This window comes from Aphis gossypii, chromosome 2 (genome assembly GCF_020184175.1).
Source record: "Aphis gossypii isolate Hap1 chromosome 2, ASM2018417v2, whole genome shotgun sequence".
In the NCBI taxonomy this organism is placed as follows: domain Eukaryota; kingdom Metazoa; phylum Arthropoda; class Insecta; order Hemiptera; family Aphididae; genus Aphis; species Aphis gossypii.
The window spans coordinates 69374262-69393479 of record NC_065531.1 but is presented as its reverse complement, the minus strand read 5'-3'; the positions used below and the strand labels follow the sequence as shown (position 1 = coordinate 69393479).

Sequence of the window (19218 nt, the reverse complement as noted above, 5' to 3'; positions counted from 1 at the left end):
ACTAGTTTGTGGGAATTTTTAGCTAATCGATTTTTTAGTTTAGAACTCAATCTACAGAGAATATTGTTCAAAAAAATCATCTAATAAACTCATATTCATCAAACACCTTAAGATGATCAATGGGTGGTTGAAATAATCTATTTTCCTAACATACACATTAACTATTGTTATTCCATCTTCAAAATCCAAATAACCACTCTATAGGTATGTATCGATAATGGACTATGCATAGTTCAAGACATATTGTATAAATTATTATGAGCATCAAAAACAATATAAATAACTACACAATATAGTTTCACATCAGTTGTTATTTGTTGGTGCAAAATTAAATTATAAAATATAAATTATACTATTGAATTTTGAAGATATTCTTTGTCCGTGATATTTTCCAAGTTTATTATCAATATTATCATTGTTTGTATTGATAAAACATCATAATAACCACGGACTAAGATGATCTAGATATCATCATAGTTCATGGTAATAGTACAGTTCGGCCCCGTGATAACAGGCAGATTTATTATCATCAAAGTGGTCCGGACGAAAATGTAAGTGTACAACTTTGAAATACAAAAACTCCCGTTATATAATTATTATTATTCAGAAAATGCGTTTTTTTAACCCTGTGATCTCCTTCAGGTGGAACTGCATAGAGAATCGGTGGATATTTTCGTTTTGAATGACCGAGCGAGCACAGGAAGTTCCCACTGTAAATGTATCAGGGTGGAAAATTCATATAATACTCAAAAGTCGTAATGGAATTTTACAATTCTTGATGGTTGGTATTGGTTATATATAATTCCTCATCACGAGGCCGATCTCTTATCACGGTGCCGAACTGTACCCATTACGATTACCGGGATAAACATAAACTTTACACTATCACAGATTTAAGATAATATTACAAATATTTTATATTAAGCGATGTAATTAATATTAATACTAAATACATCAGATACAACATTAAAAAGAGTAAAAGACTGTATTTAAATTATTTTATGTTATAAAAATTATTATTTATAGTAACTTCTAAAGTGAACGAATACTTGGCCAACTTCAATCGTTCAAGATGTCTGAAGATATTCGTGATATTTTGGACATAGAACGAGGATCCGCTCCTCAGGTATCTAAAGAAGACATACTTGGTACGCAGAAGAAGAAAATCTCGCTACCATCGGGTAATCGTCAGACCCGTAGACCAGAAGGAATGGCTCGTGAAGTGTTTGCCTTACTGTATAATGATAAAAAGGATGTGCCACCTGTTATTGAAACTGAAACAGGTAATAAGTTTATTTGATTTGGTTAAGTTTATTTCAGATTGTTAATGGTTTTCATATAATCGTTTAGGTCCCACTTATAAGCTCCAAAAAGCTAGATTGGGTATGCGACGTGTGCGCCCTTGGGTATGGGCTCCTTTTATCAACCCAGCTCGGGAAGATGGTGTTCCTTTTTATCATTGGCGGAGAGTTGCAGATGAAGGAAAAGAATATCCATTTGCCAAGTTTAATAAGGTATTATTTGTGAAAAATATTGTCTACTTACACAATGTATAAATATATTATTATTTTTAAATAGAAAATAGAAATTCCCAAGTACACGGATATTGAATATAAAGAACATTTGGTATCTGAAACATGGACGCAAGAAGAAACTGATCGTCTTTTTGATATGTGTGAATTGTTTGATTTACGTTTTATAATCATTCAGGGTAGATGGAATCTTGGAGATTATGAAAATGCTGTTAAGCGATCTACTGAGGATCTTAAAGATAGATATTATTCAGTGTGCAATACGTTGACAAAGGTTGTAAACAAAAACCAATATTTGAATTATGTTTACATATAATTTGTGTTTTATTTATTTAGATTAGAGGAGGTAATGTCAATGAATCAAAAATGTTTGATGCTGAACATGAAACTCGTAGAAAACAACAACTTGAAAGACTTTACAGTAGAACTCCTAAACAAGTATTTTAAACATACATCAACATTATACATTTTTGTAAATATTTATAATTTTTTAAATAACAATGTTTAGATTGAGGAGGAACAAATGTTAATACAAGAAATGAGAAAGATTGAAGCACGGAAACGTGATAGAGACCGTAAAACACAAGATCTACAAAAATTAATTAGTGCTGTTGATAAGCAAAATGATAGTCGTAAAAGTTTGAAAATTGACAAAAAAACAACTCATCACCGTAAACGTCCTACTGTTCCAGTCAGGCCAACCCGAGTTGATCCAAATGTAATGTTTAATTTTTTTTTAATCCTATCACTTTATTAAAATGTTCATTTTTAGAATTTTGAAGCTACTACTATCAAATTTCCGGACATTAAAAATAGTGGCGTGTCTACTCGTTCTCAAAGGATGAAAATACCAGCTAATGTCAGTCAAAAAAAAGTTAAAAATGTTGAACAAGCACTAGAATCGCTGAAAATTAGTATGTATTGAAATGTATTTAAATTAATTATACATATAAGTATAATTAACTGTATTTATATTTTATTAAAATTTACTTTTTTTTTAGAATTAAATCCCATACCAACTGAAGAAATATGTCAAAATTACAATGATTTACGTAATGAAATTGTATTGTTAAATGAATTAAAAGCGGCTTGTAGCTCCAGTGATTTTGAACTACAAACATTAAAACATCAGTATGAGACATTAAATCCTGATGGGGTATGTAATTTTCTAGCTATATTTTAAACATACTAAGCATTTATTAATATTTATACTGCTCGATAGATTTTAAAAATTGATCCCCAACTTCTGGAAGAAATGGCTAGTTTAAGTGTTGACGATGAAGAGAACGAAGAAGTAACAGACGATAAAGTAAAATTAGAAATCAATGATCAAGAAATAGAAGATGCTACTGATCCTAATATTCTGCCTAAAAATGTCTTAGACATAATATAATTTATAATTATGTGATGTTAATAATTCAACATTTATTGATTTAATTATACTTTGTATTACATTTTCCTTAAAGGTTATTCCCTTATATTTAATTTATATTTTTTAAACAATATAATTTATGACTTATTGTATATAATATAACTATTTTAAAACATTTTATTAAATATATTTTAAGGTTTACTTAATGAGTCTTTATTGTTGACATTATAGGATATTGTATTATGAATAATGCTTTTTGTACTGTTAAATTATAATGTCTTAATAAATTATTGTATTTTGCATTTTTAAGGTGAAGGACTGTTTTATTATTTTTGTGCTAATAAATTCACCCATATTATTTCTTTATTATAATTTAAACTAAGCGATTATAAAATTAATTCAATTTAACATGTTCTGCAGAATGCACTTATTATTTTTTTTTTTTTGATACCATTTTCCAAACGAAAAGTCATTATATAGTCATTACCTACTTAATAAAACCATGTAGACACTAAAAATCAATTGTTTGACGATTCGTTGCATGGAAAAAAATTCTAATTTCAATAAACTCATAATCTGAGAATATTGTTTAAAAATAAAAATGTTATCCATGTTGTAATATTGTAAACTTAAGTTAAAAATGTTTTTCTAATGATTTTTATACATTGAAATACTCTGTAAAATATTCTGCTTCATAATATGGAAATAAAAATGTATATTATTGTTCAAAAAAGTAAAAAGATAAAAAATAAAAGTTTTTGAATAAACGTTTTAATTTGAATGGAAATCATATAAGAAAATATTTTCATAAACATCAATAGATTTTGAAATATTAGAGTTCACAATTAAAGAATCACTCTGTATAACAGGGTCTTAGAAGCGTGTCTTTTAACCGTGCTGTATAAAATGGATATTATGTATGTTCTAAGTTAACACACAATATAACATATAACATGTATATAAAATGTCAAGCGCATGACCAAGGTGTATTGGATCAATACATCTTGCGCATGGGCATGGCTAAATAGGATTGTTATCAATATGGCTTTATCACTTATTATATAAATACCGCTTAGATCATATACATATACTTGTAATATTGTAAGTCTATGATCATATATATAGCATAATATATTATGATCTATAGTTTTTGTCATTTGTCATTGTCACTGAAGCAGTAAGTTATATCAGTGAAGTATGAAGCTGAACAGTGGTCAGTGAGCAGTCGCCAGTCGAACACTCGAACGGTGACCAGTGAAGAGTGAACTGCGCAACTCCAACTCAGTTTATGCTGCCGTAGTGCCGTCTAAGATTATTGATTAGTGCTTACTCAGTTACTCCGTAGTCCGTACTCCGTAGTCCGTAGTCCGTAGTAGTTCTCGTACTCGTTACTACAGACTACAGTTTTAATCTCTTGAAATTGCTGCAGTTTACTCATATTAGTCAAATTATCTCGGTGTCTCATTTACAATGTTATTGAGATAAAACGAATTTTAGTTTCAACGTATTACTATTGTCTATTTCTATATTCGCTTAAAGTTTAATTTTTAAAACGTTTGAATCGTTTGATGATTATGATTAATTCCAAAATGAATTCGATAGCGAAGAAAACAAACCTAGCCAACTCTTACATTATTTTCAGGTAAAAAAATAACTCATGCTATTTATACTTTTTTAAGTATAATAAGTATTAAAGTATAAATGTATAATATAATATGTCTTTACAGTTAGGCATTTAACATTACACTTTTGCTTGTTTTAAAAAAAGTTGAAATTTCAGATCCTTAACACAAAATCATGTAAAAGAGACTGTTAATGCTCACGAAGTAGAACATCATTCCAATATGAAAGACTATTGGTGGAACACTAATGGACCACTGAATGCATTACACTCGTTTAATCCATTAAGGTAATTCATAATAAACTTTTTCAAGAGTACCTCATGAATTGTATTTTACATTATTAAAATTAATGTTGAATTAGAGTTTCATTTATAATAAATGGTTTAACAAATATGAAGAAAATTGAAACTAAAAACATTGGAACTCGTCAAAGTTTAGAAAATATAAAAATACTTGATGTTGGTTGTGGTGGTGGAGTTTTAACTGAGGTATAATTTAAAAATTTAAATTTAAATGTATGTTAAGAGGACGCTATACCCGTATGTGTTGTCTCTGTCTTATACATGCGTAACATTGTTAAAAACTGTTTTGTGCAGAACAACTTTACTTCCTCGATATTTTAATCAAAACAACCAAAATTATAAATCCCATCGGGAAGAACTTTACCTTTGTAGGGTTTTAAGTTTTTTGATAACATGAATACAATTAAAGTTATCGGTTTGAGAACTTAAGGTTTTTTTCATTTAATTGTTAAAAATTATTGATTGCTAGTATTTGCTACTATCAAAAAAATTAAAACGCTGCAATACAGGTAAAGTTCTTCTCAATGCAATTTAAAATTTTGGTAATTTTGATATAAATATTGAGGGAATAAAGTTGTCCCGCACAAAAGTACAAAACAGTTTTTAACTATGTTAGATGTGTATAAAACAGAGACAACAAATGTGGGTATAGCGTCTTCTTAATACTTATGAATTGTTTTAAAATCATATTTATCTATATTTAGGCATTAGCACGTCTTGACGGTCATGTAACTGGAATAGATCCCAGTAAAGAACTAATAACAATTGCCAATGATCATTCTATGTTTCTTAGGAACAAAAACATCAAGTAAAATAAGAATAAAAATATTAATTATTATACAATTAATATTTTTATTTTTATTTTTAGATATTTAAATGAATCTATTGAAGAGCATGTTACATCAAACACAGAATCATATGATGCAATTGTAACTTCAGAAGTTTTGGAGCATGTATCCAACAAATATGGATTTTTAACAAACTGTGTAGATTGTTTAAAGGTAATTCTAAATTATTTTAGTGCACTAACTTAAATAGTTGAATTGATATGAAATAATTTTTAGTGATATTTTAATTTTCCATGTGACAGTAATTTTCAACTGTCCATGGTAAAATATTATCTTATTTCATTTTAAGTATAATCTTATTTATATTGGAATTATTGAATTAAAAAGAACAGCTACTCATGTGTCATATTTATATTTTTAAAGAATCTACATGTTCTCGTCAACATTATTGAAGAAATTATAATCGTCTAAAAATAATTTGTACTTGACTATGTTTGAAAATGTTGAATTAACCACTTAAAAAATTATTTAGTATCAAGCATTATATTAAGTAGAAAAGGTTTTATTCATAAATATAACATTTTATAATTTTTATTATATTGGTTTTTTATACTAATTATTATTCAAAATTCAATTTTTAAATATTAACACTTTATTATTGTAATAATAATCCATTAATTCTGTAACCCTTGACTTAATAGGTAGTTCACATTTATTACTTATTTGTAAATTTTTTTTATATCAACTATGGTTGCATCAAGCTTTGATTGCTATTTTACAAATATTAATAATAACTAAAAAAATTTTTTTTTTTAGCCTGGAGGATCATTGTTTATAACAACCCCAAATAGAACAATTTTTTCATGGTTAAGTGTTAAAGTGATAGGAGAAACATTTGATTTTATTCCAAAAGGTACGCATGAATGGGAAAAATTTATATGTCCTCATGAATTGCAGTCAATTTTAGAAATAAATTGTACGTATAAAATTATTATATTATTTGTTATTTAAAGATCCATAATAATATTTGAAGTTACATTTGTATTTATTTTTTTGTTTTAACTTAACTCATCTAGGTAAATGTGATACTATTTCAATTAATGGACTGTCATATAATCCTTTTACAAATCGATGGAGTTGGACTGACTCAACTGATGTATCATATGCCATACATGCAGTGAAAAGTACATAGCTAGTAGCTACTACCTACCATTAACTGTTACTTTGTATTAATCATTGTCAATTATATTATTGTGCCTCAATAATTGTTACAATTATAATACTATTAAGTTATAATTTAATAATTCAATTAATTTTTATTTTTGATTATTAAATGTGCTAAAACTTTTTTACCGTCGTATAAACGTTATCATCTTATGTGAATGTTATTTTTCTTGAATTATCTAAATAATGTGTTTTTAATTTAAATATTTTTATGTGCAATAAATGCATGGAGTTAATATTTATAAAAGTATTTTGCTCATTGATTATAGTTAGGTACGAAATTTTGTTAAAAATTATATTATTTATAAATAATTAGATAACAATAACAGTTTTTGTAATATTGTATATTATATGAATACAATTTAATTTTCAGAGTTCGAATTTATAAATAACATTGCTGAAAAATATTGAAATCTCAAAAGATTTTTTACAAACAAAAAAGTAAATCCCCCCCCCCCCCATAAAAAAACTCAAACAAAATAATGTCAAACTATGAAAAACATGTTCTATACAATCACTCTATTGTTTTCTTGTGTCCAGTATGGATAAGCAATTAATTAAATCCTAATCCTGTTAATTACTATAATATACAAATAAATATAAAATAACTATAACTGTCCACTATAATGATTCCTTCCTTTGCACACTCAATCGGCGAAGTACGATTGCGCGCGTTATACCTTTTTAGGTATACGATTGCGCACAGTGCCAGAATAACAAAAGAAAAAATTTTAATTACTCAAAGGCGTACGATTGCGCGTGAAATTGGATATGACGTTGCCAAATGTATTATTATTTTTAATATTTGAATACAGATACAACTATCATTAAATTTACTTAAATAATACAAAATAAAAAAATGTAATAATCCAACATTTAAATTTTTTAATTTTAAAGCCCTGATACCTATTTGTAACTATAGCCAAATAGGTACTTAAGTAAATTTTTTGGTGTTTTATTATTTAAATAATGTTTGTGTTCAATTTTCAGATTTTTGATTTTCCTTAATTCTTTCTTCGATTTTGGTTTAATAAAATTATTCGTTTGGAAATGGTTAATAATAACTGTTTCTGCCTGAGTTTCCATAAGGGTAGTTAAAACAACAAATATCGGTGAAAAACAGCATGTTTCCAGCCGGAAAACTTTTTTTGTTGCCCCAATAGCATCAATTTCAAAGTTAATGTGTAGTATTTCAATTTTAAAAAATAGTGATTGTTTTTGCATATACTAATTAAATATTTCCATGCATTAATATAAGTATTTTTAAGTTTATCTACTATAATCTACTAGAGTATCGTACGGATTTACCATGGACCTATAATATATTTGGCAACATTGCTTAAAAGTAAAAATAATATAGCGCGCGTAATCGTACACTTAAAAAGGTACCGCGCGCAATCGTATCGTGCCCCACTCAATAATGACCTAATGATTTTTGATATTAGTTAATTACTCTTCTTTTGCTCCAACATATTAACACCATCAACATCCTTTTCATAATTGTATGTTTAATGTCAATTTCGATCCTATCTTTTCTATTTCACATAATTAACCAATTTTTTTTTTATAATAATAGTCTTTTTTTAACACCACCTTTTGTAAATGTATAATGTTTTACATTTATTAATTGTAAATTGGGCACATGTCCATATTATATCATCCAAAATAAAACAATATTGTATAAACCAGTAATTAACTAATAAAAGAAATTAAATCTACATATTATAAATAGGGATCAAAGTAAATACTAAGTACCAAATGTTTATTTTACATACTCAAAAGTCTAAGCCCACACAATACTCATAAGTTTACACCCAAATATATATTTTATAAATTAAAATATAAATGAATAGTAACAATAGTTAGGATTGAAAAAACTATCTGAAAATGTTGATGCTTGCAGACTAATCTAAAATTATTTGAATCAAGTTAAAATAAGTAATAAAATATTAAAATATATGTATAAATATTAGAAGTATTTGTTTATTTTTATATTGTATAATAAAAATATAAATATAAAATTTATCAATTTAAATAGTGTTACGTTACATGCAATAGCTGTTGAGCTAGACACTTTGTTTATTTCTTTTTAATTGAATGTGAGTTACACAAAACTAGATTAAAGATTATCATCTAGTCATGGATGCAAAACATATTAAGTTGACTTCCATGTAAAACGTATTAAATCAACTTGTACATCAACAGAATTATATTTATGAAATTTATAAGATGCTGGTAGATCAAATCTTAACTCTGCAATAACCTTAGGATGAACACCCAATTGTTTTGCCGTGGATATAACATGTTTTCTCGTGCTTGTTTTATGGAGTGAATATACAGCGTTAGTAGCAAGACTTACAGCCATTTTTAAGAATTCTAGATCGGCTCCTTTTTCTCTTGTCCCAAAAGGTGGATTCATTATGACAGTATCAAATGCTTTAAGTTGCATGCTTTTGTCAATTTGTTTTACATCACATAAAATAAATTCACATTGGCCTGAAACATCGCGATCAGCAGCATTTTCTACACTCAATGAAAGAGCAGATGGATCTATATCAAAACCTGCGAAACAAATAAAACAGACAAAAATGAACATTTTTAAATATTCCAACACCATAATATAAACTGTAGAATATATATAACCTGTACAATATCGAGCATCCAACAAAGCGGCACCAATGGTCAATATTCCCGATCCACATCCTAAATCGGCAACACATTTATCAGTAATATCGCCATACACAAATTGGGCTGTATGTAAAATACAAGCAGCAATATGGGATGATGTAGTGTATTGTTCTAGTTCAATTTTTGGGTTTTCAAATGTTTCAATTTCTTCAAGTATATGCTGTAAACGCTTTAACTTCATAGATCCAGCCGCCATGATTCAATATTATTTATCAAAGCGAGGTAGGACAGGAAGTATAGAATTACCAAAAGCTGAATCAGTGGTGATGAAGAATCCTGTAGACTGTAAAGCTTGGGCACGTTGAAAGTGACTATCAGATGTTCCCTAAAAACATTGTGAACATTAGATAAAACATTTGTATAGGTACCTATACAAAAAATTTTTTTTTATTATTTTAAGAACCAATGACAAAAATAACTATAATCCATCAATATTTGGTAATCAAATACTGTTTAAAGTGATATTTAAGACTATTAAAAGTTTATCTCCTCACCAAATACCTTCTAACATGAGTGTTGTAAACACTTTTGCATGACATATTCAATATTATTTTACTTGATTTGATTATTGCTGAATTATGATATCTCTTTATTAATTATGGATGATGCTATAAAAATGTTATTTAAATTTTTAATTTATCAACCGACCTAACAACTTCTAATTTTAAAATATGAACATTTGTTTTTTGTGTACATAATGTACAATACATAGAACTTACAGATTGTATTCTTAGATATATATCTTTTTTTAAGTTAGATATTATAATATTATGATTAGTGTTAATTGTATACATTTAAAAATATTTAAAATCGATAAGTTATTACATAGTTAATTAATTACATCAACTATAGGTATTACATTTAGTTTATAATTTGTTTGGTAGCTAGGTTATATTTTTAAGAATTTGTGAGATCATAGAACTCATAAATAACTAGGACTATTAAATAAAATAATAACACACAAAAAAAAGTAAGTCAGCATATTTTGGTGGTGGATGTTTGTCCATTGTCTCTTTGGTCCTCAGGCAGGATAGTGTAATTTTACTGTAGGTATTCGATTTTAATGCAATATGATTGCATTCAATAAAAATCGATTCAGAGCGGACGAGGGGATCTTTTTTAATTAATTTTATTTGTTTCTATGATGATAAACAAAGCCGTAATTATTTTACACCACATAATTGTAAAGTTGTAAATTTTTTCTCACTTAATCGCTTTTATTTCGAGTATCATTTCGAAAATGGAAATTTGGAAACGAAAATTCACAGGATTTAAAATAAATAAAACTGAAAATTTAAGTATGGTATAAATATTATTGTGTTATTATATTATAAACCAATAATACCTTAGTTCAAAAATGTATTTTAAAAAAATATACAAACATCTGTTACCAAAGTACACAGTATAAGTAACATTTATGTATGTTGTAATTTAATCGTTAATCAACTTGAACTGAAACTACATTATCATACCGGAGTTGTAGGATGAGAAACTGTTGGAGGAGTTGGAACAGCACCAGTTTTTAATAATATCTGTTTCTTTAGTTCCAAATCTTCGAGTATCTTTCGATTTTGAATACCTAAAAGAACATTAGAATATTACATATTATTTACATGAATTATTCATGTACAATTTTAAAATCTATAAAAATAGTTGTGTAATACCTCTTGCGTTTTGGGCTGGAAAAGACATTACCATTCACAATACATTTAATCTACATTAAAAACTATTAAAGTGAGTGAATAGAGTATACAAATAATTTAAATTAGAAAATAAAAATCAAAAAGACACACTGATTGTCGTGACCACTGATAACAACTTCAGTGTTTTTATGGGAAGCTAGCTCAGTTTTTCCGATTTTGATAACGGCAAGATATCACCAAAATCAAATTTCGGGAGATCGGTTTTACCACGTTGTACCAGCCTTAGAATAATAAGCGAAAAAACCTAACTTCTTAAACTTCACCGATTAAAAGTCAACCAGTGTCTTATTTTAGAGCAGACAGAATTACTTAATGTAATATACAATATAAAACTATTTTGAGCGTAACTCTCAGGACTTAGATGAAAATATGATAGTTATGAATAATACTCGGATGTATATGAAATTGCATATTTTTTTATTTATTGAATATAATCATTAATATTGACCTGGATATAAATTTGATTCATGTCCTACTGAATCAAATAATATTATTGTTATTTTCAATTTTGCATATTTTCAAATATTTTATGGTTTTGTATTTGAAATGTATATTTTTGGATTTAAAGATTATTTCAGTACATTTTTGAATTAAATGGTATTATTAATAGAAAATTAAATTGCTAATAATATATGAACAAAACATAAACATAATATAATTAATTATAGATTTACTTGGGAAATAAAAACCACATTTTAAAGATAGGAAATAAATAATTAATAATGAAATTATTGAAGCATACTAATTTATTTTTAAAATCGGTTAACTGCCACGTGTACCATAGTACCATATGGGTAGTCAGAAAAAAAATTAAAATAATTCAACATATAAGAATTAAAATTAAAGTATTAAATTAGGCATTATTTAAAATTTTCAACATATTTAGTCATACTGTATACATTTATATACCTAAATAAAATTATTAATACACAGGTTATATGTTATTATTTATTATACAACAGAAAATAATTTACGGGAAAAATATTTAAAAAATAACAGTAATTAAATATATAAAAAATAAAAATTAAAGTATTAAATAACTACTTTTCGCGGTATGTTTTAGAACGTACATACCTATAACCCGCAAAACATAATTTGGACTTCTTTTTCTTTCCTTTTTTTTTACAATGATAACCATTGTACGTTAAAATGTAAAATAAAGTCAGACTGAGAGTATAGATGTGTGAGACTGAAAGTATAGTTTATAAAACAGTTATATTTTAACAAAAGAAACGGAATTTCCTTCAGAATAAAATGACAGAAAATGCAATTACATTGAACAAAAATAACATATTTTGTGGATATTATTTTGAAATCAATTGATTTATGTCTCACACCTAAATATATATAAGGAAAGTTAGGAAGTTAATGACCTAAAAAACACACAAAAATGCCTAAAAAAATAATGCAAAAATTCACTAAAAACTTCAAAAAATGAACTTAAAAATCAAAACAAGTGAAAAAAAAAATATTTATAAATAATAATTTTTATTACAGATATGGGTGTGATATTTACATTTTAAACATTATTTAAAATTATTAAAAATAGATTAAAAAGTAAAATATAAATTAAAAAATTATAGCGTTTATAATCGGAGCATGTCTTAAAGAGTACTTATTTTATTAATGTACAACACCAAAAACCTCACAACAATAATATTAAAATAATTTTTTTAATGGTCTACAAATTTTCTTTAAAAATCTAAAAAAAAAAATTAAAAAATGCAAAATAAATTTAGAATATTCTGCATCCAAGGAGCATGAATCAAATTTTTAGCTAAAAGTTTGTGTAAAAGTCATCAACATCCTAACTCTATGTATAAGTATATAATATTAAATATGCAATAAATGGCTATATAGCCATTATTAAATATTAAATATTATAATTTACTACAGTTAATACAACTATTTTAAATAAATAAATTGGATTTTTTCTGTGGCTTATTTTTCCCATAGATTTTTTTTCTGTGGGTTTCTTTTCCTACATTCCTACCATTTATGGTAAACTGTTGTATAGCCAAGCAATTCATACCATTTATTATAATATTTGTCCACTAAGCTAGGCCATACCACTAACCTAACTATCAAAATGTTGAAAAATTATAAATTTATTTCGCTATTTTTACTAAAACATTACTAGGAGGCCACGGAAACATCACTCATATTACTAATGTCAATGAAAAGAATGTACCTTAAATGGTACACTTGGCAACATGTTAAAAGTATTAAAAAAAGCTATGGCGTTAACCTGTTAAAATAAACTTATAAGCCTTACTACCTATTGGTTATGAAATAAAATTAATTTTGATAACATGTGATGTTTATTAACAGTGGTTGCTGTTTTTAATTTAGCAGCATAGTGTAAACAGATTTTCAAGTAAAGTTTACAAATTAGTGTTAATGCAGTTTACGGTTTTCTAAAAAATATCATCTTCACAGCTCAAATTCTTAAAAATATCAAAATTAAATATATGGTTTTTAGTATGAATTATTATTTTAGAGCTTAAGTAAGACTTTAATACAGTTAAATCATTTGTAAGTTCGATCAAAATAAATTCAGCAAATGGGACTAATTTACACTCACAGAACTTTTAATCAAACTACCTCTATTTTTTAAATCTACGACTACAGAAAATGAATTCCTATGACAATAACTATGTTAAGTTTGACCTTTTAAAAGGCTTTCTAAGCATGTTGTCCAGTCAATTTTCTTAAATATTTTTTTTTTTACAATAAAACCACAAATGTAATAAAAGACATTATCTTTTTAAACATCAAAAGAACCGTTATCTAAATCTAGTTCTGTCACATTATTATCATCAACGTTTTCTTCACATTCTAAACTAACAACTTTCTTTTTTGACCATCAAATTTAAAATACACTTTCTGTACTTGTACTATCCATTAAAAATATAGTTTGCAGAAAGGATGCAAATACTGAATTTTTTAATAAGAATTTTTTTATAACTGTTCGAAATTCAATCACACTTAGATTATTTTCAAACCGTTGCTGAGTTTTAAAAAAAAATATTTCGAGGTGATCCTGTGATGACTTAGAAGTCAGGAGATATTTATACTGAGTATTAAATAATCAGTTCTCTGATTATTAGAGAAATAAGTTATCTTAGTGATCTTCTAATTGATCTACAGTTAGATGTATATCATATTTTTAAAAAAAAATTGTCAATAAATTAATTTAACATTATTTATGACAATATACCTTTACCACAACAGTTCCTTAATGTAGGTAATTTTCTAGGAATTTTAATTAGTGTTTGAAGATAGGACAGAAATTATAGGAATACTAATGGAACTGATTGTCTTTTAACAAAACTTTATTTTCCCCAGGTCTAACTTAATAGTCTTGTTCTGTAAAATGTACATTACATATCCGACTATAATGACTTGCTTCAAGATTTTTTTTTTTATTGCACTTTTCCATTTTTGCATCAACTCATTGTTAGAAATAGAAAATCTATGATCACACAATTATAAAATTAAAATAGATGGGTATAGAATAAATTTTCCGAGCGTTGATTTCAGATTTGTTATTATTATAACATAACTTACCGGAAGTATTGTCCATGTCATGTATTTTGTCCAGTTTGATATCTGTTCAAGCATCCATACGCAGCACACAAAACAGGCATGAAAATTAATTTTTAAGTAGGTATTTGTACACTACACTGATAGCCAAATTCATAAATGACGTTTAGTATTTACTAAAATATTATTTGCCTAGTTTAGGTTAGGTTAGGTTAAGACATAACAAAATGGCGGGAATCACATTGCATTTTATGTTTTTTGTGTCTTTGGAAACCGTTACCAGGGGTAACCAGATATTGGGTAACCAGAGTTAGGTTAACGCTTTTCGATTCTGTGTGTAAAGCAAAGACATAAAATGTCAATTTGAGTAAACACTAATAGTTTTTATTCATTAATAATACTAGAATTTTACTCGAGAAAGATTTATTTAAGATTTATAAGTCATATATTGTTTTAAATGTTTTTATCATTCCATGATATTTTTATATGTCATCATTGATGTTGTTATCAATCATGATATATATAAATACATTTTTACAGGTGCATTACAAACAGCCAATTTAAACCAGCTATAAGGAAAAAGTTTGTATTATCCAGCAATAACCCACCAACGATCTAAAATATTCTACAAAACTAGGTACTTAATTTAACATTTTGGTGAAACAAGGTCAACCATGGGGAATGAGCTCAAACATATCTGAATTTTATCCAATAATCATACTATGAATAACAATAAACTTGATTCTATTTATTTATGTGTTAAAGACCTCACATTATGATTATAAATTATTAATCTTTTACAAGTAGCTTATAAAAAATTACATTTAGTACTCTTGGAATCACTAAATAACAAACATTTTGAATATAAGTATATTTACTGCCATTACACGTAAAATAGCGGATATACCATCAATTGTTCACTATCCTATTAATAGACATTACAAATAACAATCCTTCTTAGTTATTAGAAGTTTAAAAAATCCAATTTAACACCACATTTTGGACTGCCGTTTCGGCATGAACACCAAAATGTATGTAGTATGTTCATCGAACTACTTTTAATAGAAAAATGCCTTTGAACATTAAGTTTCAAAATTTGTATATTTCGAAATGAACATCAAAAATAATATTTTCCAAACTATTTTTAATCTAAAGGGTAACCATCGTAGATTCAAAATTTTTATATTTCGAAGGGGGCACTCGGGGGACTTTGTCTCCAGAAAAATAAAAGTGTACACATATTATATGATTTTTGCGATTTATAATTATATTTCATAGTTGTATATTATATTATATTATGTATGTTGTATAATGTATATTGTTTATAGGTTAAAATTATAGTTTGCTAGCATCATCATTCGAGTCATCGATGTATTATAGGTACAATGAATTAAGACAGTTTTACACAGATGAATATATATATATATATATTAATTATTATTATAATTTAGTGAACTATTAAATATAATTATGTATTTTATATACAAATTATGTAAAAATTAACAAAGTGAAAAAAACTATTTTATATCACATACGTATACGCATACGGCTATCAAAAAACATAATATACAATATATCAGTATACATATGTCAACAAACGAGAAAATACTACTCTGCTCAGCACATTTATGCGTGGTCGAGACCAGAACTGGTGCCTTTGTTTTTACCGGTAATAGTGTCGTACTAGGCGTTCGATTTTTATTGATGTTGACAATAACCTGTAAAATCAAATGACACATCAATATAAGAACACACTACATAGTGAGTGGCTGTATAACTGTGAAAACTATTTTATTAATATGATGTTTAACGTTCAACGTATGGTCTAGGCGTTCCTAGAGGCCCAAAGTCGTATAAGCCATTATCACGCTGCGATAAAACGGTAAATTTGTTTGTACTTAGAAAAGTAACAATATCATATATTATTATAGTTTATGATTCCATTATAGTCATCATAACAAAATAACTGCAAGTCACTATATATAACGATACACAAATTGAACAATTGAAAAACTATAAATTGTATGTAATATTTTGAAATTTTAAAAAAAAATTTTCACTTTTGATTTCCCTATTATTAATTTGCCTGGTTTTACTAATTTATATGTTATAAATAAATATAACCATCCAAAAATAGCAGAATTAGAGCTGAATTAATTGTGATTTTACCATAACCCACTGTATCAATTTAATTCATTGCAATTTAAATTACGCAACTCAATTTTTAATTACAGTCAAATTTTGCATTATGCCAAGTATATTTTTAATAACAAATATGGTTGTATTCTGATATTATCCTAAGATATTGTTTAGAAAAAAACATTCAAAAACCCAAAACGACTTCACAAATGTATAGAAAGATTAATTCAAACATGCACTTTAACAAAAAGACATTTACGATCTCTTCGTAAGTGTTTGTATATAACTTAGTCCCACCACTGATCAGTTTGACAGATTCGTAAAAAATATGAATTATACATAAGACGCTAACCTTATTGTCTATGATAAACTCTTTGTGCTGCTTTTTGCATTTTTTCATATTATGCAGCTTGTTTTGTTCATGGTAATTCTTACCATGACGACCGTCGCTGTTTCGGTTTTTAGCACAGTGCTTTTCATGGCGGTTTTTTTCAAAAGGATTATCACACTGGTTCTTGCTACAGTGTTCCCGATGTAGGTTTTTACCACAATGCTTATCGTAGTGGTTCTTACCACCTTTATTCTTCTCGTGTTTATTTTTACCAAATTTTTTCTCATCGTGGGGATTCTTACCATTGTAATTTTTATTTAAGCCCATACCACTGTAAGAAGATCCACTGAAAGTACTGTATTTCGCCGTCGTCCAAGATCGTTTCGAATATCTCATACCAATTAAGCTCCACCAGTTTTGGAAAGGATCGATTTTTGTTGCATTTCGGACTTTATGGGTAGTGACTGGTGATCGTGTAATGGGTATGACCACCGCCGTCCATTCGTTTTCCAAAGTCAATGGCGCGGCGGTCACAACTACAGTGGATAATTCGAGTAGCGCCAACAGCATGATCGTCAATATCTTAAAGCGGGATAAATAAAGGTTCGTTAATCTGATAAAGAAATGACCTTCCAGAGTAATTGATGTAGAATTCTTCAGTTTTGCTGACATCATTATCGTCGTCCTAGTTAGTTAAGATTAAGAGTTATACTATACTATTCTGATGTACGAAAAAGTAACACGATTTTGTGAAAAAAAACTATTAAAATATTATTATTACTGTGCTGTAAACGTTGAGATGTAGTTTTGTTTGACAAACATCATTCATTTTATTGTAGCTAGGTTATGCTTTAAGAAAATCACTAATGTTTTAAAATATTACAGTTACTATTACACTCATTTAGCCAAATACTTTTCTATTTCGACATTACTTGAATTCTTAGACATAGTATTTCGCGAACATGTAATATTTTTATAATACAGTATAAAAATTATACTATAATTTGATCTTAATTCCAATCGTAGTTAGTATACAAAGATAATAATATTACGTTTAGTCATAAACTATTTGCATATATTATAATATAATTTCTAGTTAACTACTAGGTTAACATATTTATTAATATTAATTACTTATAATATTCTTAATAATTAAAAATATGCTGTGGTTATTAATAATAATGTGGTTAGTTATTTTTGACACTATATCATATTCTATAAAATACATATAATATGTTGTACTAAACCCCGATATAAATGTTTTCATATTATTTTCAATAAAATATTATCCTTCAAGTTTATAATAATATGTAATATATTTTAGAAATGAAGCTTAAAAATGAATTTAGTGTTTAATCCCAAAATAGTATTATTTTCATTTATTTTACCTCAAATTAACTACACGCTATGACAGACGAGCGCCTAAACTCTAATAATATTTTTTTCTGAATAATGTATTATTATAATGTACTTATTAGATAATAAAATAATATTTAAAATTTAAATAGCTACTAGTATACTAGATAAAGTCAAAATCACTAAAATGTCATTCATACAATTTTTTCGATTAAATCTAAATAAAATTAATATTATTATTATTATTATTATCTAAACTATTATAAGAAATGCTTAATATACTTAAAAACAATTTAAAGTTTTGCAAGAAAGAAACGTGTAGTGATTAGTTAATTTGTATTTCTAATTAAAAACCATTAGATCTCACATAGAGATATTCAGTAGAAGAAACATAAATTACCATATTTTTTGTAATACGACGGTAATAATTTTTAAAACAATACCGAAATTACATATATTACTTCTTATTCATATTTCATACCCTCTTTTGAACGTTAGTCTCGTATCATATTATAAAACAAGTTTATAATAGTTAACTTTTATTATTATAGATTTTCTCCTGAGCGTCATTAATTTAAACATATTTTTATAATATTTTGGAAATTTATAATACAC

General features: G+C 26.6%; 5 protein-coding genes across 5 annotated transcripts; 2 read left to right on the top strand and 3 right to left on the bottom strand.

The window, feature by feature from the left end:
- The first annotated feature begins 557 nt into the window (after positions 1-557).
- Positions 558-3679, top strand: LOC114124469 (DNA methyltransferase 1-associated protein 1). Its single transcript, XM_027987724.2, has 9 exons — positions 558-781; positions 1027-1283; positions 1351-1514; positions 1579-1806; positions 1869-1970; positions 2041-2250; positions 2305-2446; positions 2534-2688; positions 2755-3679. Exons 2-9 carry the CDS (start codon positions 1073-1075, stop codon positions 2923-2925), a joined length of 1383 nt encoding a protein of 460 aa, XP_027843525.1. The 5' UTR covers positions 558-781; positions 1027-1072; the 3' UTR covers positions 2926-3679.
- A 312-nt stretch (positions 3680-3991) lies between these two features.
- Positions 3992-8526, top strand: LOC114124467 (ubiquinone biosynthesis O-methyltransferase, mitochondrial). The gene is made up of 7 exons (XM_027987722.2): positions 3992-4546; positions 4685-4813; positions 4888-5014; positions 5533-5636; positions 5697-5829; positions 6433-6592; positions 6693-8526. The coding sequence occupies exons 1-7, from the start codon at positions 4473-4475 to the stop codon at positions 6806-6808; spliced, it is 843 nt and encodes a 280-aa protein (XP_027843523.1). The 5' UTR covers positions 3992-4472; the 3' UTR covers positions 6809-8526.
- A 275-nt stretch (positions 8527-8801) lies between these two features.
- Positions 8802-11107, bottom strand: LOC114124468 (rRNA N6-adenosine-methyltransferase METTL5). Its single transcript, XM_027987723.2, has 3 exons — positions 11001-11107; positions 9484-9853; positions 8802-9402 (listed from the first exon to the last, which is right to left on the bottom strand). The coding sequence occupies exons 2-3, from the start codon at positions 9722-9724 to the stop codon at positions 8996-8998; spliced, it is 648 nt and encodes a 215-aa protein (XP_027843524.1). The 5' UTR covers positions 9725-9853; positions 11001-11107; the 3' UTR covers positions 8802-8995.
- On the bottom strand, positions 9734-11220 carry LOC114124461 (SOSS complex subunit C homolog). The gene is made up of 3 exons (XM_027987715.1): positions 11193-11220; positions 11001-11107; positions 9734-9853 (listed from the first exon to the last, which is right to left on the bottom strand). The coding sequence occupies exons 1-3, from the start codon at positions 11218-11220 to the stop codon at positions 9734-9736; spliced, it is 255 nt and encodes an 84-aa protein (XP_027843516.1).
- Positions 11221-16165: 4945 nt separating this feature from the next.
- Positions 16166-18177, bottom strand: LOC114124460 (uncharacterized). Its single transcript, XM_027987714.2, has 2 exons — positions 17269-18177; positions 16166-16495 (listed from the first exon to the last, which is right to left on the bottom strand). The coding sequence occupies exons 1-2, from the start codon at positions 17920-17922 to the stop codon at positions 16295-16297; spliced, it is 855 nt and encodes a 284-aa protein (XP_027843515.2). The 5' UTR covers positions 17923-18177; the 3' UTR covers positions 16166-16294.
- Between the last annotated feature and the right edge of the window lie 1041 nt (positions 18178-19218).